Below are 25,674 nucleotides of genomic sequence, written 5' to 3'. Positions count from 1 at the left end.
CCAGACTCCAGGCACCAGGAGCATTTCAAGGGGGAGAAATGAATCAGCCTTATTTATTTATTATGATGATAAACCAATGTTACAACAAAACCAAAGACACATACATTTATTCATCTTTGTATATATTGTTCTACAACATAGTACAAGACCAAAGCATACAACCCCATATACCCCCTAGGTGCTTGAAAAGTACCTTCAGCACTTCGTTACCTGTCTAGAAAGAACATCTTCAAACAGGGTGAGAGATGCAGGAGGGGGGAAATTGTGAAAAGACGACTTTGGAGAAGAATAGCCAAAAAACACATTAACAGCTGAGAATTCAAGGCTTCTGTTGCTGCACTACATTAATATTGAGTGACCTGCAAACGGAACTCTCAGGAACTTCTCCCTGAAGCACACATTGAGCTGACCATATCAACTCAGAACATAAAAAAAAATACAGCACCTGCATTCTAGGACTGAGACTTGCTGAGGTAAGATTTTGCTGAAGAGAAGACATCTTCTTTCTGCTTTTTGTATTCGTTGTACCGCAGGAAGAAGTAACTGAGATAATCAAAGTCGATGGGAGACATCTTTGCCTGTTCATTAATTAACAAGAAGAATTAATAAAAGATACAAAAGTTCCAATGATTTCTTCTATTAGGTGCCTATACATTAAAATACCTGAATCAGAGCCCATAATGCCCAACACAAATGCGAAGCTAACATGAAAGCATTTGCCTCAACATAAAGTGCTTCTAGATCACAGTCAGGTACCTATTGCAATAAAAGAACCAGATAAAAATGTTTATCATGTTCGAATTGTAGTTCTTTCTGTAGAAAGATCAAGATTGAATTACATTTAACTAGGAAATTCTCCTTTAAATAAACAAAGAAACGGAAATGGTTTCAAAAAAGAAAAAAAAAAACGAACACACAAAGAAACGGGAATGGTGGGTGATACTGGATCAATGAAATGCTCTTTCTGTTTCCTTTAGTTCTTCCCTGTTACTATAGCAACTAAAACCAACGAAATGAGGAAGTACACGGAAAATGAGTCACTTTTTCTTTTTTTTTTTGGTAGGACAATGAAAGTTGTTTAGAGATGTAGGTATTATTCAAAAATATAATAAGTGGAACCATGTAATGGAGTAAAGGACGGTAAAAGAAATATTTTCTCATGCCACAAAAAGACAAAGTGAAATATGAAAGAATTCAAAGGGGGGATTTAAAAATGGGTACAGGCAATAACTCAAAGGAACGGAAAGAGTAGACAAATTTATGTCCGAAACAAAGGACGTTATTTATTTGTGGGTTTGTTCTGAAAATTGTGGCACAGCATGTTCAGCATATTTTTTAATAAATAGGTTTCACAAAAGCCATCTGATAATTTCAATATCACAAAAGCCATCTGATAATTTCAATACCATTTCAGTAGTTTAATCAGAGAACCTATACTCCTAACAAAGAGAACATGGGAGCACTACTGTTCAAGATCCTCAAGAATTTTCCTTTCCTGACATTAAAGCCCTAAGCACTTCCCACAACCACCATGAAAAAGCCTGTTTTTAAAACAAATGTCTGTTTCCTGTGCTGCAACGAGACAGGACAGATTAAATTTCAGACCTACTAAGCGGACTGCATAGAACATTGGACCGAAAAAATGACTCCTATTGGAGCAACATGGAACGCCTAAAATAATGATTATCTCCACTATTAGTTTCTAGTCTGGTCCTTCATACTACACGCAGCAGAGAATCTTCTTTTGAAGTCTCTTGGAAGATAGAGGCTGAATTTCACTAACATCACTAAAGTTGAAAAAAAAGCATCACTATTTACCTTGTCTACATTATGTATGATAGATATCTTCATCTTCTAAATTTCAAGTCAAGTGGTACAGCACACATACAAAATATTTCACACAACTCTCAAAAAGTCAAAATCCTTGAAATCATGAAGGCTACCCCTATGCGTGCTCAAAAAGAGCAATATTTGCTAAAAGCCAAGATTAAGGAAATTTAGAATTGGGGGAGGAGGGGGGGGGGGGGGGGTGGGAAGGAAAGATGTAAAAATGAGGGTAATACTGTTATTGCATTAGGACATGGACAAAGATGAGGAGAAGTGCACACAGGACACCATACAGCACATTTGATTTTATGACAACCTGCCAAAAATTCCACCAAAAAAAGGACAAACACCAAAAATACCAATTATCATGGAGGAGATGATCAAGATGTATGGAAGCACAAAACATCTTAGGATAATGGCATCTTGCCATCTGTACTTACCTCTTCTGGTGCATTAGGACACAAGTAATGCCTGAAGAAATGGTACTGCTCATCCTTGCTAGGGTATCTACAGGAACACAAAATTCCAATATTAGCTGTCCACACAGAAAGGCATCAAAATGATAGTCACTACATAACTTAATGCTAGTTTACAAAAATAGATATGTTACGTACAGGGTATAATCGCAGTCATAGCCTGCATATTCATTGAAATGATTTCCAATATCAAAACCTCTGTAGTTATATGAGCCATACTCAAAGTCTATTATGTACAGCTTCCCTGCCAATCAGTAATAAAATATTACAACAAAAACAAGTAAATAGGGAGCAAATAATATAATATAATTTGGGCGATTTTATTCAATACAGAGCATATTACTAAAAGTACCTTCCTCTTCGTTCAACATTAAGTTTCCAGAAAGCAGGTCATTATGAGAAAATACCACCGGAGCATCAAGACAGTCTGTTAGTGCCTGACATAAAGCTAGAAAGTATTACTAGCAAAATTTTGCACATTCAAAGAAGACGAATAAATAATGAAATAGGTTACATCCTAAGATTGGTAAAGAATCCTCAAAAAAGGAAGAATACATTGTAAACTAGCCCATAATTTTAAATCCCAAATAGAAAATGTATGTGAAAACAAATTTAATCACATCTTTAAAGGAAGCTAGCCAGCAACACACAATCCCAAAGTCAGTCAATTGAAAGAGGGACCCCCTTGGAATGTTTAGCTTTCTATAACTACACCTTTTCAAGCAGCCAAGAATGGAATTAAGCCGAATAATATATAGGAGGTAGAAGAAGAAGTGAATAGGGTTTAAATTTTGTTCTAATTTGGCTTCATCTGTATCTACTAAATCAGATACTTAAGGCTTTTGACAGCACAGAAATTTAAGTTTCATAGAACTGCACAAATGCTTTTGTTTAAAACAGGAAGGCCTATAAACCTCAGTGAGAACAAGATTTAACACCTAGAGCCAGTAAAGATTGTCAGAGAAAGTGGGGAGCCACTCTGACCAATTCCATGAATAATATAGAGAAACAAGCATATCTACTACTGGGCTGCCAAAATTTTTATGAAGGTACTTATTTTACGGGCTTCACCCATTCAACCAGGAGAGAAAATTAGAGGATGTTGGAAAAAAAAAGGTTTTGGTAAATTTGGCAATATCTGTAAGATCATATGTGCACAAAGTCGTTCCAAAAAAAGTAGTGTACCATTAGTGATTAATCCAAATTACCGGATGCAAAAAATAAAAGCAAAAACTCCATAAGGGCCTTGAGCTGAGGGAAGGAGCATATCCCATTTCCTAATTATGATACAGTGTTGAGACTGTCAACCTTCACAATGAAGAACAGCATTTTGATAGGCATGTTGCATTTCAAGAACATCTTATTACATCTAAATCTTTTTCACTTCAGCAACTCAAAAGTAGGTTAATAGACATCTATATCCTAAGAATGAAGAAGATAATCTGCAAAATAATATATGTGGATGACCATATACTGTACAAAGTTTTAGGAGCATATATTGTTCTGTATGAAATTCAGCAGGTTGTAATAAAGTATCAAGTTAATGAATGGAACACGGAGAGATTAGGTTACCTTAAGCTCATTAACCTCATTCTGAACTTCTTCAAATGAGATGGTTTGATATTTCTCCTGCTTCTCATTGTCATCAAATTTGAGTTTAGATGCTGCAACAAACAGCTGAAGATTAGATATGGGGCTTAAAAGCTAACTTCACAAACATTAAAAAGAAAAAAAAAAAAAAAAAAAAAAAGAGAGAGAGAGAGAGAGAGAGAGAAGCCAAGTGCACCAGAATTGGCAAGCAGTCCATTATGAAATCTATACACTAGTAATTCAGCTTCAAACAAGGGACTTTAAGATCTCTCTGTCACTTTCTAATGTGTGTTGAGAGAGAGAGAGAGAGAAGTGGGGGGGGGGGGTGGTTCAGGGAATAAACAGAGCAGTTCAAACTTCAGGTGCAGAGAAGGTTACTTATACAAAATGAAAGGAAAAGAGGGGCAAGAAAAGCATATGTCCAAATGATTCTCTGCAAATCATCCAAGAACTTTTGGGGAATATGACATGAACCCTTCAAACCCCACACATAGTCAGTTTAACATAGTCATATTCGAAAGTGGAGTAAATGAAAGCAATTTAGATGTGGATTAGCACAAAGATTAAGTGCCAACGAATTATATAGAGAACCAAGACGTCTAATGAAATAAGTGGCTGGGTTCTCTAAATGAGTAATTGGGAAATTAAAACAACATAGGAAAAAACTGCTCCGCTCGCTATCTTTTTGCAAATTGGAGCACCAGCAGACAAGCCGGGATAACAGCTAATCAAGTATAAAACAAGTTTTAGTAGTGAACCAGTCAAGAACAAACCTTTCTCAAAGAACTTCGACAAGTCAATCCACAGCTGGGACTCTTTAGAACCAGGGATTTCCACTTCATGAAACTTCCTAAGCTCTCTAGCTATCATAGCTGCCAGCTTTGGATCCCTCATGTCTGCCCAATATTTGAACAGGAAAAAAAAAAAAGGAAGAGAGAAAAAGTTAGAAACTACACAAGCATAAACATTATGCATTTCCAGTCTCCCCATACCCAAGGGAAGGAGCAATAGCCAGTACAGATACACCACTGCCTGTTTTCAAAAAGACCCACCAAAACCCAGAATCTCTACAATAAACTTGGTATGGTACCCAGATAGTGACAAGACCTAACATTCAGAACCACAATCTACCATTTGTTTCCTACAAAAGTACAAAGAATTCTTTAAGGAAAAATACACCCAGCAACATGTTAGGATTTGAAGCAGAAGAGCATATATTCAACAAAGTACAAAACCTATGTCACCATCACAGTTCTTTCCCTGTTCTTCAACAAACTAGTAAAATCTTTGTAGAAAGGATGATGGAAAAATCAGTAAGCTATGGTTGAGGGCCTTTCTAAGCTTTCAAGCCACTTATGTTCTTAGATGTTGGGGTGCAAGAAACTATAATTGTAGAGAACCCCAAAAATTGGATCATACAGATGAAGCAATAGAATTAGAGAGAATTAGGGAGTCTATACATACCTGGTGGAGTAAGTGTTCTTGCATTGATAAAAGATTGAACCATGCCATTCTCAAAAAGCGCAAGCAATTTGGCCCCAAATCCTGCAGCTGAGAGGTATCTAATAGACTATAACCAATATGCATTAATGAATCAATTATCGAACATGCAATGCGACACAGCAAAAAGAACTTAAGATAAAGTAACCATATCAGCGCAAAATAGCTATTCTAGAGAAGAAGAGATGTAAGATAATGCACAAAAGAAAATTGTATCAGCTCAAAAATAACTCAAAATTCCCACCGAAAAAATGAATAAATAAATAACTCAAAATAGATGTTGCACTCAAATCAAACTGTCCCTAAAATTCTTTTCAAAATTGGACAAAAACTATGCATTTTACAACCCATAAAATTCGATGTTTTTTGCCATGAAAACCAAGTAAGATAATACTTCCCAAAAATAATACATGACCTGCAGAAAATGTTGATCCTTCAGTGCACAGAAAAGACACTAAGGACACAGTTATAAAGAGAGGGTTATAATACACCTATGATACCCATAATCCAAGTAGTGAAACCTGCCTCTAAAAGCACCTTATAACACTGAAAAGTGTGAAATTCTTCCCAAAAATCACTTAGAAAATATTTATTTGTCAACTGTTAACCCATGTTTATTTACAGCTACCTTCACCCAACTGTTAACCCATGTTTATTTACAGCTACCATCACCCAAGTAATAGATTCATCTAACATCATGCTTCACAATACACAAATAATCCATCAGGAAAGACATTTATGTAAAAAAAATGTGAATTCAGATAAGGCAGCTTATTCTCTCTGCACTCTGCAGTTCATATTTTCATGTTTTGCATCACTATAAGTGATCTGCTCAACAATCAAAGCTTTACTAAAATTAAATTTCACTAGAAGCAGTAAGGGAAAATAGTACAAGACCTACCAGTAGTTCCCTCTCCCGATTGACAACATAGTCGGTGTTTGGCCCATACAACCTAACCGTAATTGACACCTCATTGCCGTCCTCCTCCTTGACAGTAACCTTCAGCACTAAAACAAATGTCAGACAAAAGAATATCTTTCACTGCATCAACCCAAAATCTACTCCAACAAATGAGCCAATCTAGTGTGATACTCCCCTCTTATAACCTTGTTCCAAACTCCTTATAATTAAAGATATGCCACGATATAACTAAAATAAACCCTCGATAATTGTTGTGTCATTGTCAAATTGTCATATTCTCCCATCCATAATATAATTATCGATATCTTGAGAGATTCGATCAAAAGTCATTACTATTTCACAACTTTTTCTTGTTTTCCAGAATAATAAGCTTCTTTTTACAGAACATGAAGCCTATGTCATTAGCAAAGGTGAAACTCCAAGTGTTGCAATAATAACACATACATAAATAGGATCAAAGTTACTATTTCATTGGCAAGGGTGAAACTCCAAGTGTTGCAATAATAAAGTCCAATATTAGCAGTATATTCTAATTCAGCAGCTAAAAAGTAAACTAAAATAAGATAAGTTCTGTCACTTACAAAGATTGGTGATGCCTCCAGCAACAGTATCTACTGCAAAGCATGAATCATCCAAATTCGACCATTTCTCAAATATATCCTTACACAATTCTCTGTATCAAATCAATTTTTTTCAAATCAAACCACAATTCATCAGTAAAATCAAATCAAACCAAACTCAATCAGTCATACAACAAACTAAATTTCATCTTCCAGATTCCAGAAATCACATCACATTATTCAAAAACAGCAGCAACATTCAATTATTAAGCACTCGAAAAAGAAAATCAAAGATTTCTCAATAAAAAAAACCCTAATTTAACAGGTAAAAAAATGAAATTAAAAGAAGAGGAAGAAGAGTTACACGATGCGAGGTTTCATGGCGGGAAGAGGAAGAGAAGTATCAACGGAGAGAGAAGAAGAGAGAACATCAGAGGTTCCATTAACTGGAGCTTGAGAAGCTACTTCCATGGCGTCGGAGATAGTCGCAGCTCCCATGTGATGGTATTCCAAAGGTTTAGGAGAGAGAAAATAGAGAAGATTTAACAATGGCGGAAAATTTGTTAAGGGCGTGTTTGGATACCGGGAAATAATTGTATATAAAGATTTTTAGTGTGGGGGTTTTTGTGGACGAATAGACGGTTGTGGGCCTTGTTTTTATTTGGAATGCCAAACGTGTCCTTTGAATGGAAATTGATATTGACTTATTTTGTTTTGTTGTATTATAAAGTACATGAAAATTAAGATTTACAACATTTTTTGTGTAATTGAGAGGAAAAATATGTGATTTTGGTTGGTTGGTTAAGGATTTATGGCTTGTAATGAAAAAGGGCCCTTATAAAAAGAAATATAAAAGGTGACAATTTGTTATTTGTTGCTATTTTAGCACTACTGTGATTTATTATTGGTTGGGTTGTTGATTTGTTACTTGAATTTTGAGATTGTTCATAATTAATTAGAGTGAAAATGTTATTAGAAGAATAATATATTTATTTTTATTTATGTTAAAGATATTATTTAATGAATATATCTTTAAGATTTATAGTTATGATGTTTAGAAAGATTGGTGGTTTTTTTTTTTTTTTTTTGGTTACGAAAAAAGCTTGAAATATTATTAAGCAAGAGCAATATCAGCTGCTCTAGTTTACTTCTTCAAGCCACACATGCAAATCAACATAATTTTTACTTAGTTTAGCTAAAGTATGAGCAGCAAAATTCCCTTTCCTGCCAACATGTGAAGATTGTTTTTTTTTTTTTTTTTTTTTTTTTTTTTTTTTTTAATGTTAGAAGCGTAGGTTCTGTAAATACTCGATCTATTATTTTATTATCTCTTTTATCCTAATTTGTCAATAACTAATAAGTAACATATCACATAGTAGTAGACTACTCCCATTGTCTATAAAAGATTATTGAATATATTCATAAAAAGTTGCACCATGCCTTAACTTATAAATTCCCATTTACATTTTCACTTGCTCTTCTCTCTCTTCTCGAGTTCTTAAATGCTCACTCATAGGCACAAAATTGTACCGTACTTGCTTCTTACATAAGTGAAGCGAAAATTTTAGATAATTTTTTAAAAATGGATGGAGTAGTACTTTAATTTATTCACGTCAAGACGAAATACTCCGGTAGTATTTGGCCAATGTAGAGGCTGAAAGTGATATATACGTCAATATTTGTTCATCTTTCATATTTTCTTCTTATTAATTTATTATCCATTGAATAATAAACCTGCTTATTTATCTTGCCCAATTATAATCAACTTACTCCGTATTAATTAGTTGCTTGTACAAGTATAAAATAATAGACCACCTTGTCTCTGACGTAATTAAGCTTCTTGGTCACCCTATATCTTGTGTAATACTACAAACTAGGGGTGAGCAAACCGGGTACCCGGTCAAAATTTTAGGACCCGGACTTGGAATTGGTTGGAACCGGGTCCTAAAATTAAGAACCGGAATTGGAATTGGTTTAAGCGGGTCCTAAATTTTAGGAATTGGAATTGGAACCACCGGGTACCGGTTCCGATTCCGGGTACCCACTTATGTATGTAATTGTTAAAAGATAATACAAATTATAATTCTTATTTTAGTTAGTATCATTATTAGTGTTTAATACTTATATTTATATATGCATTAAGCTATTTGTATTCATATTAGGTATTAATAATACTTTTTTTATTGTACAAATTAGATACATTTAACATATTTTTATTATTTAAAATTTATTTAGTTTAGGATATATTGGATAACCGGGTACCCAACCGGTTCCGGGTCCAAAAAGTTGAGAATTGGAATTGGAATTGGTTATAACCGGGTCCTTAATTTATTACCCGGAATTGGAACCACCGGGTCCAATCTCGGTTCCGGACCCGCCGGTTCCGGTTCCAATTCCGGGTACCCGGAATTTTTGCTCACCCCTACTACAAACTTCATCATATTCAAAGGTTTTTTAATAAAATTAATGTGAACATCAATTTTTCTATGGATTATTTAAAATACCTTGAGAACACATGACTTTGGACTACCTGCAAAGCTTTCTAAAACGACCTACATTATTCCTCATGCACAAAGATACATGAGAAATTCAAAAAGAACATTGAGAATTGAGATTAGTAATTAAGGCATGCATCGTCCTGGACAAACCACTTTTACAAAGGCAAAAGTACCCGTAAAAAAAAAATAAAAAAATAAATGCAAATGTATAAGATTACAATTCATTATAATTACCCCGTACACTACCGTTATTCATTTTATTTTAAAAGAACGAATAAAATAAGACATACTTTCTTTGTTTTAAGATAAATGTCTACAGAATTTTGACCAATAATATCATTAATTATCAATAAGTATAAATTATAAAAATTAGATGTTTGAAAACTTTATATTGAGAAAGTTCTAATAAATATTTACAATGACTTTGTTTAATCTTATATATATATATATATATATATATATATATATATATATATATATATATATATATAATAAATATGTGTAGTGCTCCACAGTCCAAGTTTATTTAAGTTTTAATCAAACAAAGCCTAAAATTAAAGAATGTACAAATAAGTGTGGACGATACAACAAATTCAAGTGACAAAACTAATCGAGATTAAAAGCAAGGGCATACATCTTCCCTTTTAAGACAACTCTAAAGAAAATGTAAATTTATAATATATGGAGTAAGTCAATAAGACATAACTAAATAAGCCAACATCCACTCAATCTAGGTACCATTACCAACTTACCATCCATGCCTCTATAAAATGTTCAACAAATCATTAGATCAATAGATAGATAAAGGAAAAAAAAGTGCAATTGTGAGATTTGTGACTTGTAGTAGTCCAAGTTAAGTCCCAAATAACCAAGCCCAAAATTCAGGGGTGTGTACAAATACAACCAATTCACAAAACTAATTCTCAGACACAACAGTTTTTGTCATTTTCCTATTTTTGTGCTCTGCTTCTCACTAAACCCACAACAATGGCGTCTCTTCCAATGGAGTTAATCACCTCCATTCTTACCCGATTACCTGCAAAATCACTAGCTCGCTTCAAATGCGTTTCCAAAGATTGGAATTCCCTTCTCAGAACCTCCCATTTCCTCAAACTTCACCTCGCTCAATCTCTCTCCTCCAACAATCGTCTCCTTATTCTCAACTATGGCAGTCACTTGGAAACGACGCCATTAAAGCTGAACTCCGAGTTCGACCCTTCACCTAATGCTACTACTCACTCCAGGTCTGATCTACCCACTTCATTTTCTGGTTACGAGTTTTCGATTTCTGGGTCTTGTAATGGATTAGTAGCTTTGAGTTGTAGAAATGTTGATGATCCTCAATTGTTTGAGATTATGTTATGGAACCCATCTACTAATACCCATATCATACTTCCTCATCCCCCTCATAGACATGAATTGGCTCCTGATTTTATAAATATTAATTTTGGTTTTGGGTATGTTTTTGATAGAGATGATTATAGGATTGTGAATATTGCTGACTATTTTCATCCTGATAATTCTGATTGTGAGGATGGTTGTGGTTGTGGTGGTGGTATCGATAGCGGTGATGACGACGGTGGTGGTGATAATGGTGATGTCGATGGTGATGGTAGTGGTGGTGATGATAATAGTGGTGGCGGCGACGATGATGATAATGGTGGTAGTGATAGTGATGGTACTAATGGTGATGGGAGTGGTCATAGGTGCAAGTTTGGTTATATATTCAGGGAAGTTAGGATTTACAGCTTGAGAGCGAATGAATGGTATATACGTCATGTTTTAGGTGGTATTGATGATAAGATGATGTGGTATAGCCCTGGTACAGTGATTAACAACAATGTAGTTCATTGGATGTTTTGGCAATGTGCTGAGAGAAAGCCTCGGGTAAGAGGGTTTAATCTCTCGTCCACTGAATGGACTGATTTTTTGGCATTGCCTGATTTCACAGGATCAGGGGAAAAGGGTTATAACTCTGATGATGATTCGCGGTCTAGTTATGGCTTTACACCTGATGATTTTGTTGTTTTAGGGGTTGTAGACGAATGCTTATGCCTAGTGACTCGAATTTGCCCTGAGTTCGATAATGTCTATGTTTGGGTCATGAAAGAGTATGGTGTTGAAGAGTCTTGGACTAAGTTGTTTAATATTACCGAGGCCAGCATTGTCGGACCTTTGTTGAGTGCTCCACTTGCTTGTTCTGAAGGAGGAGAACAAGTTCTGTTGAGAAGAGAAAATGAGGGTGGCCTTTGCTGCTATAATCTTAGGGAAAAAACTATCAAAGCTGCTCCTACTATTCCTAACAGCCTTAAGCTTCATGATGTCAGCCTCTGTGTCGAAAGCCTTGTTCCTATTGCAAATTGCGATGAGGATAACGATGAAACCTCTTCAGCGGATGAGACAAAAGATGAAAAGAGCGAGTGGTATCTTCTTATTTCATCGGGTGCTAATCTAGTAGTTTGGTATTTTTGGAGGATAATCAAGTTTCTGTCATAGCTAGCCGAGTTGGTTCTAAGATTAGATGGATCCTAATGCATGAGATCTTGTTTGATTGCCTGTTTTTAATTATCTTTTATGCTTTCTTTTGCTCTGAATTGAATCTTCACTATATAGTCTTCTGTAGTTTGGTTGAGAACTCGTGGTTGTGTTGTGTAGTAGCACTCCTAACCCTTCTCTTAAGTTTGAGGAGCTTCTCTCTTGGAATGATATAGTATAAAATTTTAATTGTTTTACCTCAGATCAGTGTGAATTTTTATTCTTAGATATGTTTGTTGTCAAGTGTCAACTTATGTATATTACCTTTGTTCCTTATGGTACGAGTCAATATACTCTCGTGTGCACAATGATGCAGGGGAAGTTTTTCTTGGTATGAGTCTATATACACTCAATATGATAGATACGACACTGTCACATTCATAGTTAGTACTCTGTGTTAGTATGGTTCCATGTCGCGTATATTGTTTTCTGTGAAAATTTTGAAGCAGCAGGACATATTAGGAGCTATTAGATACTTCTTCATATTTCATCCTTACTCCTATATCTTACTTGTATACGTTGAGGCTGCCTTCCGAAGTTTTCATAGTTTCATACTGTCCTAACTGAGACTGTAACATAGCTTCATATCATCTAGTCTGACTTATAGCAGAATCCGCAATTTCTAGAGTCAAATTTATAACTATTTTATGGCTATCATGCCTTTTATAGACCGGTGGGTAGATTCAGAAGAGTTTCCATATGCATAAGGAAGCCTTATACGAAGTATATGTTTTTGATGTGAGCTGAAACTCTTGGACGCACTATAGATCTTTCTTTTCAGTATAAATGTGGTTCTGTATATGCTTAGAGCCTTATATTAAATCATGCATTAGGTGCATGACGGTAATAAAGTAGGTTCCCTGGTGCCTGCTGGTGGTTACCATGGCCATCTTGCTGGGTTGAAAAACACTTCATGTGTTCCCTTATTCCTAAATCTTGTGAACATAATACAAATAAGCTGAAAGAAGAGGGGGGAGGAAAATGTATGTGTTACTCCGGACTAGATAATACAGTATTTATTAATGTTTTTCGCAGTACACAGTCACGTTTTAAATTTTGTTTTTCAGCTTTGTTGCTTGAGCATGCTCTTCGTATAATTCCGGTGTATCTCCAAGAATTGGCATTCAAGCTGTAAACGTATATTTGCCAGTACCAGTAACCAGTATCGAAAACTGGTTTGAACGTGACAAGCTTGTAATCATCTTTTACATCGTCGTAACCAAATCCAGATATTATTATCGATTCCCAGCCTCGGCCAGTAATATCAGGAATGGATATTTCATTGTAACTTCCAGTAAATGGATTGAACACTACATAAACTGATGTCTTGATCTTTGCAAAACAATGTAAGCCGTTACAGCATCCTACCTCGCCGATGATTATACCGTTAGATATTTCGACATAACAAGGGAGTTTGACGGTAGAATAGTCAGAAGATGTAAAGTCCAATGCGTAGAGACCTTGTTTGCCATAGAGTTGAATGAAGATATAGTTTGATTTGAGTGAATGACGGAGATGAAGGGTTATGAATTTGTGACTTGAAATTCGGGTTTTGAAAGATTTTGAAACACTCTTAAATCGACAAAGGGATTTAATTGGTAATCTAATGAGTATTTCTGATTCTAATATGTCTATGGGAATGTTTGCCATTGATCAATTGTTTTTCAGAGTATTTCTGCTAAGGAAATAGGTTTTTTTTTTTTTTTTTTTTTTTTTTTTTTTTTTTGAAGAACAGCTACTAAGGAATTGATGATGTGATTAGGGTTTATATTTTTTTTTTTTTTTTTTTTTTTTGCCGTATACAGTAATAATTAAAAAAAAAAAAAATCAATAAGGTGCAATTTATAGAAGTCACACACTCACACCTACACGTAGAAAGACGGCTAAAGTTCCTATGTGACTTTTGGACGCTCTATAGAATTCTTTCTTTTCAATTTCAATATTGTGGTTTTGTTTGTGTTGAGACCCTTATATTATATCCTGCACTAGGTGCATTGGGTATACCGGTATAGCATTGCTAGCATAAAAAATCAATTTGATACGAGTATGAAATTAGAATTGAGACTATTATGTTCCATTATTTGAGTAGTCAAGTTCAAATTATGTTCGAGCTACATCTGTTCTTGATTTTGTCTTTGTGATTAGGGTAAGCCAATGGCAAACCTGGAGTGGCTTACTCAAAGCTTGACAATAGTCAATAGACATACATGGTAACATGAACCAGCAAGAAAAAATGAATTCAGTTTACAGCTTAAGCAAATAAATAATCAAATATGTAACCAGTAATCTCTATTAGAAAGCAAATAATTCTTTCTTACTCGTATACCCCTAGATCTGCCCTTATAGCTTGCTTAAGACCGGGAACGCTAACAAGGGTTTTGTTACATAAGTATGCTAATGATTGACCAGTAATTCCATCAATATTAGTTATTTTTGTTGTTTTATATCTAACATCGTATGAGATAAGGTTAGATTTATCCATGTTCCAAAGTAACATCTCCTCTCTCGATCCTCTAGAATAGCCAAGTGGTGTATAGTCTTCGAGTTGAAAAGAACTACAATTGTCGGGAATCTTTGTCCATGACTCTTTCACTCCGTACTCTCTCAATATCCTCAATTCACACCCACTTGGATAAACCCAGGTGAGTAAATACAAGCAACCATCGAAAACTCCAAACTTTCGATTAACATCAAGTTTGATGGAGTCAGGTACCTCAAGTACACTCCATCGTTCAGTCCGAATATCAAAACAACCAATCTCGATCTTGTCTTGATGATAGAGATCCAGGTGTAATAGATGGCTGTCAATAACAACAGCCGGATCAGGATACATAATTATTTTTCTTAGTTTAATGCCGGTGTTTCTCCAGGAATTGGCTTTCAAACTATAAACATATATTTTCCAGTAGCAGGAAGTATGATTATTTTTGTAACTAAATTTGAACATGACAATCTTGTAATCGTTACTTACATCATCGAACCCAAATTTAGATATAATTGTTAATTTGCCGGTCAAGGTCATTGGTATTTCTTGAAAGCAAAAGGATGTTTCATTGTAACTTCCAGTAGATGGATTGAACACTACATAATCTACTGATACATTGTCGCTTTTTGTAACACAATGTAGGCCGTTACAGCATCCTACCCAACTGTATTCGTCGCCCATGGTCCAACTACTAGCAGTTATTTTTATATGAAAAGGGAGTTTGACGGTAGAAGATGTCAAGTCCAATGCGTAGAGACCTTTTTTGCCATAGACTTGATTGAATAGATTGTTGAATTGTAGTGAACAATGGTGGAGGTATAGGATTATGAATTCATGACTTGAAATTCGGGTTTTAAACGATTTTGAAACACACTTAAATCGACAAAGTGATTTGATTGGTAACCTAATGAGTATTTCTGATTCTAATATATCTATGGGAATGGTGGCCGTCGATCAAACGATGATGGATGATTAGAGTTTATATCTTTAGGTTAATATATGAAATTTTTTTAAGGGAAAGTATGAAAGAAAATTTCTTCGGAAAAAAAAGTATGAGGGAAAATTAATTAACATGTTTAATAAAAAAAATCAAAGTGCAATTTATAGGAGTCACATACTCACACATATAATTGTTTTTTTTTGGTGATTTACCCGGTTCACCCTTTAAACTAATCCGGATTCAAGGATCAGTTATGGGTGGTTAGATTCTACTTCCCTCCCAATTGTTGTTGCGGGGGATCGAATACGAGTCCTCCCTATCAAGTGTAGTCACAATCACCACTACACCAACAGTCAATTGGTACTCACACGTACAATTGTAGAAAGGCGGCTAATTAAGGTTCCTATGTGATATAAAATTGTTACTTTTTTGACATGCAAATTGTTACTTATATTATTCTTTGTTTTCATTAAAAAATATATCTTTTTTAAAAAAATTATTAAAACTTAATTTATTCAAAATAAAATTAAAAAATTCATCAAAGTGAATAAATTGAAAACAAAGTTTATTAAAATTAATTAAAATAAAATTTTATTGATACCAATATAATGATCAATCATGCTTCCTAAACAAAGTAGTACTTACATAATACATCCACATAATATTTTATTTATGATTAAAATAAAATAGTAATAATTAATTGGTTATTGGTGCAGTGGTGATTGAGACTGTATTTGATAAGGATAACCCGTATTCGATCCCCCGCAACAACAATTGGGAGGGGATTAAAACCTAGCCATCTTTAATTGATTCCTAAATCCGATTTAATTTAAAGAGTGAACCAGGTGAAAAATAAAAATTAAAAATAATAAATAATAAATAATAGTACTCTGTAATATATTACGTGTTGGTACGAGTACGATGGTCAACCAATCAACCATACTGCCTAAGCGAGGTAGCATTACGGGACTACAGACTACATCCATCCGACCATCTCTCACCATTTTTTTTTATTTTTTTTTACAAAAAAAAGGCCCAAATTACCCAATTTCCCTACATTTTAGGGGTTTTGCAATTTTGAGGGGTAGTTAAGCCGTGATACCCAAGGCAAACTAAACTTAACCCATTTCAATCTTTCTCCATAAAAATACCTCCTTTTTCTGTCCATTTTCCACCATTTTTATTTATTTTTGCTCTGTTTTCTCGAAATCAACAACAATGGCGTCTCTTCCAATGGAGTTAATCACCTCCATTCTTACCCGATTACCCACTAAATCACTACTTCGCTTCAAATGCGTTTCCAAAGCTTGGAATTCCTTAATCAGCAGCACCCATTTAATCGGACTTCACCTCGCACATTCTCTCTCCTCTGACCGTCGTCTTCTTATCCTCAACTATGGAAGTCACCTGGAATCGACGCCATTGAAGTGGGGTTCTGAGCTTGATGCTAAAAACGATTTGACAAGGTTTGATTTACCCAGTTCTTTTTCTGGTTTCGAGGTTTCGATTTGTGGGTGTTGTAATGGATTAATTGCTTTGGTTTGTAGAAATGTTGATGATCCTCGATTGTTTAAGTTTATTTTATGGAACCCTTCTATGAATTCGTATTTTGTACTGCCTTGTATTCCTGTTGTTGGTGATTTGTCTTCTGAGTTTTTGGGTGTTAGTTTTGGTTTTGGGTATGATTGTGGAAAGGATGATTATAAGATTGTTAGAATTGTTGATTATTTTCATCACAGGGATGATAGTAGTAGTGGTGGTGGCAGTGGCAGCAATGTCGATGTCGATGTCGATGTCGATTTCGATGTAGAAGATGAGGATGGTAGTGATGGTGATAATGAGGATGGCGGTTTCGATGTCGATGTCGATGGTGATAATGATGGTGATGGAAGTGATGGTGATAGCAGTGATGAATGTAGTGTTGGTTTCATATATAGGGAAGTTATGGTTTATAGTTTGAAAGAGAATTGTTGGAAAATGATTCATGTTGCATATTTTGGTGATGAGATGAAATGGTTTTGCTCTGGTGCAGTGATTAATAACTGCATTGTTCATTGGATTTTCTGGAAGTATAGGAAAAGAGAGCCTCGGCTTCGCGGGTTTGATCTGTCTTCCTTTAAGTGGACTAAATTGGCCTTGCCGGATTTCAGAGGAACTGAGAAAATAGACCCTCTTGATGATGATGATGATACTTTGTCTAAGGCTGAGTTCGAAAGTAGTGATATCGTTGCCTTAGGTGTTTTGGACGAATGTTTGTGTATAGTGAATCGAATTTGCCCTGAGTTTGACAATGCTTATGTTTGGGTTATGAAAGAGTATGGTGTCGAAGATTCTTGGACTAAACTGTTTAATGTCACTGAGGCTAGCTTAGTTGGTCCGTTGTTGAGTTCTCCACTAGCTTCTTCCAAAGGAGGAGATGAAGTTCTGTTGAGAAAAGCTGATGAAGATGGCCTTTGCTGTTATGATTTGAGGAGGAAAAGTGTAAAGGCTGAAAGAAAGATTCCGAGCAGCCTCAAGCTTCGCAATGTTAAGCTTTGTGTCGAAAGCCTTGTTCCTGTTCCGGGGGTGATTGATGGAATCATGGAAGTGATGAAGGATCTTAGGTGGGATAGTGGATGAGCAAATGGTTCAGTGTTAATCTTACAGTCTGGTGAATTTTGCAGGATAATCATGTTTTTGGTGTAATTACTAGAGTAGCTTCTTAGATTAAATGGTTCCTAATGCGTTGTCCCTTGTTTGGTTACCACTGATTTTAATCAATTATTGCTATCTCATGCTAATGAATCTTATACATTCATTCTCTAGTTTTGTTAGGCACTGCTGGTTGTAAATCTTGTGAATTGTGATGCTATCATGCACAATTGCATATATGAAGCTTTACTTGGGAATATTTTATCTTTGATTATGTTATCAGGCATAATTGCATATATGAAGCTTTACTTTGGAATATGGTATCTTTGTATGTGTTATCATGCATAATTGCATATTTGAAACTTTACTTTGGAATAAAATCTTCGTATATGATAAAAATTACGAGTATAAGTTCGCTGTCAACACAATATGAGTGTAGAGTTTATCAGTACATGTTATTCAGGGATTTTTGCAGAAAAATAAAAGAAAGATATATAACTTTGAAGTTTGAATGTAGTGTGCACAATGAAGGCATGAAACAGGGTAATAGTTCATTGCGTGCATATGTATTCCTCGTCGTGCCAATATCATGTTCACCTCCCTCATTATATCTTCCTAAACCAAATTAATGACCCACATTGAAATTTGCTATCAATGATCCACATGTGTTACGAAGCTCTAAACCTTTCCCGGCCTACCATACAATACATAAGGTTGAACCACTAGGTAGTCCACAAACCTAAACAACTTTGTAAATTACATCAAATGACACTTAGGCACGCACTTAGCTAACACATTATCTCGATCTAAAATAACGACATTCAAGCCAACCACATATGAGCAAAATAGTGTAAATGATGCAGATTGTCACAATCTCAAGAAATAAGAAACTTTCTGATGGTGAAGCTACAAATTAAATAACAAATCAAAATCAAATGAAAAACCTTTCTTGCTTGTTTTGGTAAAGAATTAGCACACATTTGTTCATCAATATCATTTGTACTGTGAACGTAGATTAGCTTCCCTTCTTCCTTGTTTCGCAACAGCATCAGGGCTTCCATTTGTTCATCAATCTTTTCTTTTGTCGTCCAAGAAGATTAAAATCCCTTTGTTGTTGTTGTTTGGCCAAAGCATTATTAGGGCGACCCTTAGTACCCCTTCGGCGACTACCGAATCCAAATACATCTTTTAATTGGAATCCCTGGATGAAAAATATATAATCCGTGTTAGTTAGCTAGACTTATATATTATAAGTGTATTACTGAGATCATCAATCAAGTAATTTCCTTTTCATCTTCTCTATTTGTTATTAGAATCAATAGGTATTTTACCAATAAACAGATCAATCTAGCTTAGCTCTTTTTCTATGATATTACGAAAGAAATGAGGCATACATACCTTGTTGATGGGTAGTGGTCGACCACCACGAATGTTAACAAGGGTTCCGTTGCATACATAACCCATGATCGAACTTCTAGGAAACCCGTCTATCATTAGATTCATCACCCTTTTCACATTGTTAGTTTTTTAAGTCAAGCCAAACAAGACGAAATTCGTCGTCATCATCCCAAATCAAAATCTCTTCTTTTGATTTATTGGTGTAACCAAGAACCCTCAAATGATAACTGTTAATTACCAAAACACGAAAGTCAATTTCAAACAACTTCACCCATGATTCTTTCACTCCGTACTCTTTCATCACCCATATATTGAATTTGTTTGTACATAAAATCTCAAAAAACAAGTACAAATTCCCGTCTAAAACTCCTAATTGTGGACCTGAACGAGATCCAGTTACTAAAGAGTTAGGCCACACGACGTCTTCCCTCCAATGTCTCATTACATATATCGAAACAAGCAATCTCCACTTGACCTAGGGGTGAACTTATAAGCCAATGAAGTAAATGGTTGTCTATTACGGCTGCCCCATCAGTACTAGGGTACACGTACCGTTTCAATGATCTAGGACAATTCTGAGCTCGTCTCCAAGAATTTGTCTTTAAACTATAAACCATAACTTTCGAACCTACTAGATCATTTAAATAATTGCGTGTAACTTTTACAACTTTGTAATCATCATTAACATCATCAAATCCAAACCCAAAATTTGTAAAATGTCTATCTTCTGTTATTGGTATGCTTGCTCCATGGAAGGCCAAATCCGTGACTTCAACACGCTTATAAATTCCTGTCGATGGATTAAATATAATGATATCTAAATAAATCGACGACATTCTTACCGTGCAATGCAAGCCATTGCACGAGCCAGCAAAAAAGAATCGATGATCAAATTTCGGATATTTTAATCCTAAGGGAATAGGTAGTTTTTTGCTCGAAATTTTACAAGAGTCATCGTCTAAATTGAAAGTGTAGAGACTTCTTTTATAAATACATTCCTCCTCATCAAAGTCATAGCCAAAGACGAAGACGTGATTGACGTCTAAGGCGAGGTTGAGGTGAAAATTGAAGAATTCGGGACTTGAAATTAGAGTGTTCAAATGTTTACAAACTCACTTAAATCGGCAAAGTGATTTTGCAGGTAATCTGTGAAGTATTTCGTTGATTAGTATATGGTATTGATCGTTTGAACGTATAGTAGTCATTGAAGCCACTTTCGAGTTTTCTCTAATGCTTGCCATGGAGGAAAAAATTGAGGGAATATTTCCTCCGTTTAATTAATTAATTAATATTGCACCACTTGCCAAGGTTTTTTTTCACAATTCCTCAAAAAAAAGGTTGTTATTCTTAAGTACAAAGGAAAGTGTTGTTGTATAAGAGTGCATTCCTTAATTTAATTTGAAATCGATGATATACAGAATATTGCGAGTAATATGAGACAAAAAGATGGAAATTTTCAATCAATGATCCACATGTGTTAATTACGAAGCTCTAAACCTTGTCTTACCGGCCTACTATACAAATACTCGAGTCGAACACTTGAACCACTTGGGTAGTCACAAGACCACAATCCTAATTACCTTTGTAAACTACACTTAAATGACACTTGAGTAACATTATATCTCGATATAATTTTAAATCAGATATGATATCATCAATATTGGAAAATATATGTGTAATATTGGAAAATATATGTGTGATATATTTTCCGTATTATCTTATTAGGAGAATGTATATCTTTTAGGAATATTATTTCCTATCTTATGATCCTAAGTATTGTATAAATACTCAACCTATAATGAATAATAATAGGAAACAATATTCCTAAAAGATATACTACTATAACCATATATCCTAAATATATTACTCTCCTAATAAGATAATATGGAAAATATATCACACATATATTTTTCGATATTGAGGATATCATATCTCTAACACAACCAAATATGAGCAAAATAGTGAGGGAGGGATTAACTCAAGTGGTTAGAGTTTCCCTTTTGGGATTGATTCATAAGAAACTTTATGATGGTTTTTAATTAATTAAGCTACAAATAACAAAACAAAATCAAAACTAAAATTTCTTGCTTGTTTTGATAAAGAAGCAGCACACATTTGTTCATCAATATCATTTGTGCATGTAGATTAGCTTCCTTTCTCCCTAATTTGCAATAGCATCAGCACGTCCATTTGTTCATCAATCTTTTCCCATGTCGTCCATGAAGATTAGTTTCCCTTTGTTGTTACGTCAAAGCATTATGAAGTCAAACCTTAGTACACTTTCGACTAGCTAATCTAAATACCTCTTTCAAAGTAAAAAGGAGTCCCTGAATAAAAAAAATTATAATTTGTGTTAGCTAGAATTTTTACAGCTGAACCTCAATAGATCAATCCAACTTCATCAAATATGAAAAAATTTCTTATAAATTACTATAGCAACGAGCCAACAAACATCTATTACATGGATATATTACTTTCGACCGAGTGCTTACAATCTGTTATAATGAACATCTATCGTTACACTTGGTCGAATTTCGAGTTTCTACGTACTGTTGATGAGAACAATTGTTTCAACACACTCCACAAACTCAACCAAGTGTTAGTTTACAATCAGCTTCAACCCATTTATTCGCTTAATGCTAAAAGTACACATTGATTATCATGCTTCAGTGCTTCTACAGTTAATACTTATAGAATATGTACATAAACTACCAAGTATTTTGGTATATATATGTTCCTAATTGCATTCAATTTATTCCTAGCTAAATGTACCAAATTACTGGATCTGTTAATCTGTTCTGTTTATGGAGATTTAATTATTGGATATGTACTACTTCCTAAAACATATCCTATGATTTTTCAATAATTATGCGGAACTAAATAACAATCTCTTCAAAATAAAAATAAAAATAAATTGTAGCAAATCTCTCTCTTCCATGTATATATGAAGGCTTTGAAGCATACGTACTGTTGAGCAATTAGGTTTTGATGATTATAAACTAATGATGATTATCTATCTAACGTGTATGTTAAGTTGTGCATAGAAAGAGCAAGTTATGTTTGGAACAGGATACAAGGAACCTGAGCAATGACAAGTATATATACAAGGAACTTGAGCAATATAGGATAAGCAATAGAGGAACAAGAACAATGATAAGTGTTACGGTTGTTAAGCATGATGATGGCTAAGGAACCATGAAGGTAACTATGTAAATAGGTGTTTACATATGTTAGCTTCACGAGGTAAGTATCCTATACATATATATGTCATGTATGTGTAGAAGTCTTTTAATTTAGTTTAGTTTTCTTTACTGTTTTTATAAATGAAAAAACTAACCTTCTGAGTTGCTTTGTTATCCTCAGAAGTTTGCTCAGTTTGTCATCATTAAAAAGGGGCAACTTGTTGACCCTTATGAGGTTTTGATGATGATGTTAAGAATTGAGCAAACTTCCATTTAATAAGGATTTTCTAGTGTTGTGATGTTTGCAGGTTCAGTAAGCGTTGAGGGCTGAAGTAGGAACTGAAACAGAGGAACTTTAGAAGATCCATGAGGATACAAGTAAAGTTAGAAGAAGAGTTCCAGAAATGGAACTTCCCGAAGTTTCTCAACAGGAACTTCAAACGGGTGTAACGACCTGGTTCTGGTGTAATGCTGGGGCAAACCCTAAGATCCAGAATATATCAAGACTACAGGATTCTAGAACAAGAGTTTCAGAGAAGCAACATGAAGACAGAGAAATAGAAGTATATTGCTCTAGGATTCATGTAAGTATGTTGGACATAAAAGTCGGTCTGGAACAAGTCTATATAGAACCTAGGTGAACTCCAAACAGTCAATGAAATTAGAGTAACTGACTTGTCAGGAACTCGGAGACTGTCAGAGTTCAGGAACCTAATAGGAACTTAAGTGTGCACGTTGTTAAAAGTCGGTTTTAATGATATATATATTTACCTTATATGTGCATATCTTTTAGGGATTTGGTTTTACTGAATAAAGATATTTATCTTCTAATAAATCCCTTTTGGAAAAAGATAAATTTTGTTTAAAAAGTATTTTTAAACTAAAAGATAAGATTGGAATTAAATCTGATTTTATGTTAAGTTTATCTTATTATTATTGACAGATTTTATTCTTAACAAAAAGATATATTTTCGGAAAACTTGTTTTTAGAAAATATCTTTTAAACTTATCTTTTCAGAAAATCTATCTTTTTCAAGATGAAATGAATAATTCGAGTGTACTATAAATATGCTCATATGTATTCATTCAAAGTTGAGGCTGACGAAGTGTAGTGGTCGTGCTTAATGGTTTTAGCCTTCACCACGAAGCTAAGTCAGTTCTCCTGGTCAAAGTTCCTATCAGGTTTTGGTTACAGTATGTCCAGTGAGTTCCAGACAGGTCTCGAGTGTTCAACATATTAGTTTTATCTCTTTATTCATAGATATGTATTTAGGGATATTCAATGAGATCTTGTAATGGGAAAAAGGGTTTTGAGTGTTTTGTATTTTGGGGTGAGATTGTGAATTCTCTTAAATTCACACAAGTGATGAGTTTGAATTCTCTAAAATTCGAGTGGTAGTCAGTCACCCCGAGTCTGTCTTGGGTTGCAAGTGGGAAAAAGGAACCTGAGTGTGTCTTAGGTCGAGAAAGGAACCTGAGTGTGTCTTGGGTCGAAAAAGGTGCCTGAGTTTGTCTTAGGTCTGATAGGATAGGTTCTTATCAATTAGCAAGTGTCTTAAGAGGAACTTGCGAAGCAAAGGTCTGTGTAATAGGTTGTACTAGGAGAGTTGCCTATTATAGTGGAATTTGTTTATAAGTCCCAATGGGCCGAGGTTTTACTTCCAGTTAGGCACTGGATGGTTTCCTCGTAAAACTTGCTGTGTGCTTTAAGTTCCTTTACGTTTTAATTGTTTATTTCCGCATAAGTTCCGCGATTGGAACCTACTACCATTCACCCCCCCTCTTGTAGTAGTTCATCTAAACTAACAATTGGTATCAGAGCCGATGCTCTTGATAAACCGGGCAACCCCGAGGAGCAAGTTCCAGGCTAGGATGGATATCTACAAGGAATGCAGCGAATGGAACTCAACCCTAGAACATTCCCAATACCACGTGAAGACCAAAGTCTGCTTGTGAAGCAGAAGTGATTCAAAGATGAACATCTTTGAGGTAAGTGTCTCGTCTTTGAAATCTTGATTATATGCATGATATTATGTGCAAAAGTTTCTTGCAGTATTTCTAGTTAAATTTTGGATTTTGTTTTGGAAGTTTGTAAATCAATTTTGTGTAACCTCAAATCTGATTTATAGTGTGAAAAGTATTTGTCAGATTTACAAATTGATTTATTTTTAAAGAATCGGTTTACTAGAAATAGTTCAAGGAACATATTGTGTAGAATTATGCATATTTGGTCTCTTGGAACCTGGATTACTGCTGTATGGAAACTTAATTCTTTGGGCAAGGTAATGAACGTATATTTTGAATATTTGCCAAAGAATGACCTTATCATGTGTATGTGTTATTCTGAATATTTATTATGTAGACACATGATGCTTATTGTTAGTAAAGATAGTTGGTTTAACCGTAGTTGTTTTAATTATGGATTATTGACGTCAATTACTAACATGAAGGTACCCAATATATATTGGGTAACCAAAGCCAAAAGATGACTGATTTTGCAGGCTATATGAGTGGAGACAACTTATTAATAACGATGATCTTTGGTTGTTTGTATATAAGGAATTATGTGCAAGTTCCTCTCACTAGAAAGCCTTTATAAGAGGGTTATAGTAGGTGAAGCGACAATATGGATAAGTGTGTAAGTCACCTATACATCTCTCTGTAAATATTGGTCATGTGCTTTTGGTATGTATTAATCCTTCACAAATTCCTATTGAAATTCAATTCCCTATTCTTATGAAGGTTATTTGTGAATGGATGAAAAGAGAAGTTGTTTTGATGTTTATAATGTATATCATGACAAACTAACTTCTCTTCTAGTTTTGTGCAAGTTATTAATGATTGTTTTGTAGGTTTGTCCATTGAGACAAATTGGTGCATAAAAGTTTGTTCCATTAGGAGCTCAGTGCTTAAATTGGTTGGAACTTGGTGAACTTGAAATGATAGAACGAATTAGGGATACAGGAACAACAAAGCTTCTATATCAAGGTGCTATAGGAGATAGTGTATACGTTCCTGTAAAGATTCTGGTTCAAGTTCCAGTTAAGTTCTTATTATTCAAAGTTCCTTGGAACAAAGCATGAATTCCTGTAGCAGACTCTTATGAAGGATGATGAGTAAAGATGATTAT

General features: G+C 34.7%; 5 protein-coding genes across 7 annotated transcripts; 2 read left to right on the top strand and 3 right to left on the bottom strand.

The window, feature by feature from the left end:
- Positions 1-79: 79 nt before the first annotated feature.
- On the bottom strand, positions 80-7,458 carry LOC145579816 (putative ethanolamine kinase). Of its 3 annotated transcripts, none has more exons than XM_081637077.1 (12): positions 7,240-7,458; positions 6,897-6,988; positions 6,295-6,401; positions 5,358-5,463; positions 4,667-4,789; positions 3,876-3,967; positions 2,656-2,740; positions 2,442-2,547; positions 2,268-2,334; positions 664-756; positions 446-578; positions 80-359 (listed from the first exon to the last, which is right to left on the bottom strand). In XM_081637077.1, exons 1-11 carry the CDS (start codon positions 7,371-7,373, stop codon positions 453-455), a joined length of 1,131 nt encoding a protein of 376 aa, XP_081493203.1. In that variant the 5' UTR covers positions 7,374-7,458; the 3' UTR covers positions 80-359; positions 446-452. The 3 variants fall into 3 exon arrangements, 2 of the variants coding, with proteins under 2 accessions (XP_081493203.1, XP_081493202.1); XR_014099221.1 differs by lacking the exon at positions 80-359 and adding an exon at positions 2,064-2,143 and having other exon boundaries at positions 540-578; XM_081637076.1 differs by having other exon boundaries at positions 80-578.
- A 2,902-nt stretch (positions 7,459-10,360) lies between these two features.
- On the top strand, positions 10,361-11,869 carry LOC145579699 (F-box protein CPR1-like). The gene has a single exon (XM_081636934.1). It carries the CDS (start codon positions 10,361-10,363, stop codon positions 11,867-11,869), a length of 1,509 nt encoding a protein of 502 aa, XP_081493060.1.
- A 1,029-nt stretch (positions 11,870-12,898) lies between these two features.
- LOC145579698 (F-box protein CPR1-like) lies at positions 12,899-13,558 on the bottom strand. The gene has a single exon (XM_081636933.1). It carries the CDS (start codon positions 13,556-13,558, stop codon positions 12,899-12,901), a length of 660 nt encoding a protein of 219 aa, XP_081493059.1.
- Positions 13,559-14,222: 664 nt separating this feature from the next.
- LOC145579697 (F-box protein CPR1-like) lies at positions 14,223-15,074 on the bottom strand. Its single transcript, XM_081636932.1, has one exon. It carries the CDS (start codon positions 15,072-15,074, stop codon positions 14,223-14,225), a length of 852 nt encoding a protein of 283 aa, XP_081493058.1.
- A 1,419-nt stretch (positions 15,075-16,493) lies between these two features.
- Positions 16,494-18,149, top strand: LOC145578507 (F-box protein CPR1-like). The gene has a single exon (XM_081635818.1). The coding sequence runs from the start codon at positions 16,552-16,554 to the stop codon at positions 17,950-17,952; it is 1,401 nt and encodes a 466-aa protein (XP_081491944.1). The 5' UTR covers positions 16,494-16,551; the 3' UTR covers positions 17,953-18,149.
- Positions 18,150-25,674: the final 7,525 nt, after the last annotated feature.

This window comes from Chenopodium album, chromosome 14 (genome assembly GCF_948465745.1).
Source record: "Chenopodium album chromosome 14, dcCheAlbu1.1, whole genome shotgun sequence".
In the NCBI taxonomy this organism is placed as follows: domain Eukaryota; kingdom Viridiplantae; phylum Streptophyta; class Magnoliopsida; order Caryophyllales; family Amaranthaceae; genus Chenopodium; species Chenopodium album.
This window is presented reverse-complemented; position numbering and strand designations above follow the sequence as displayed.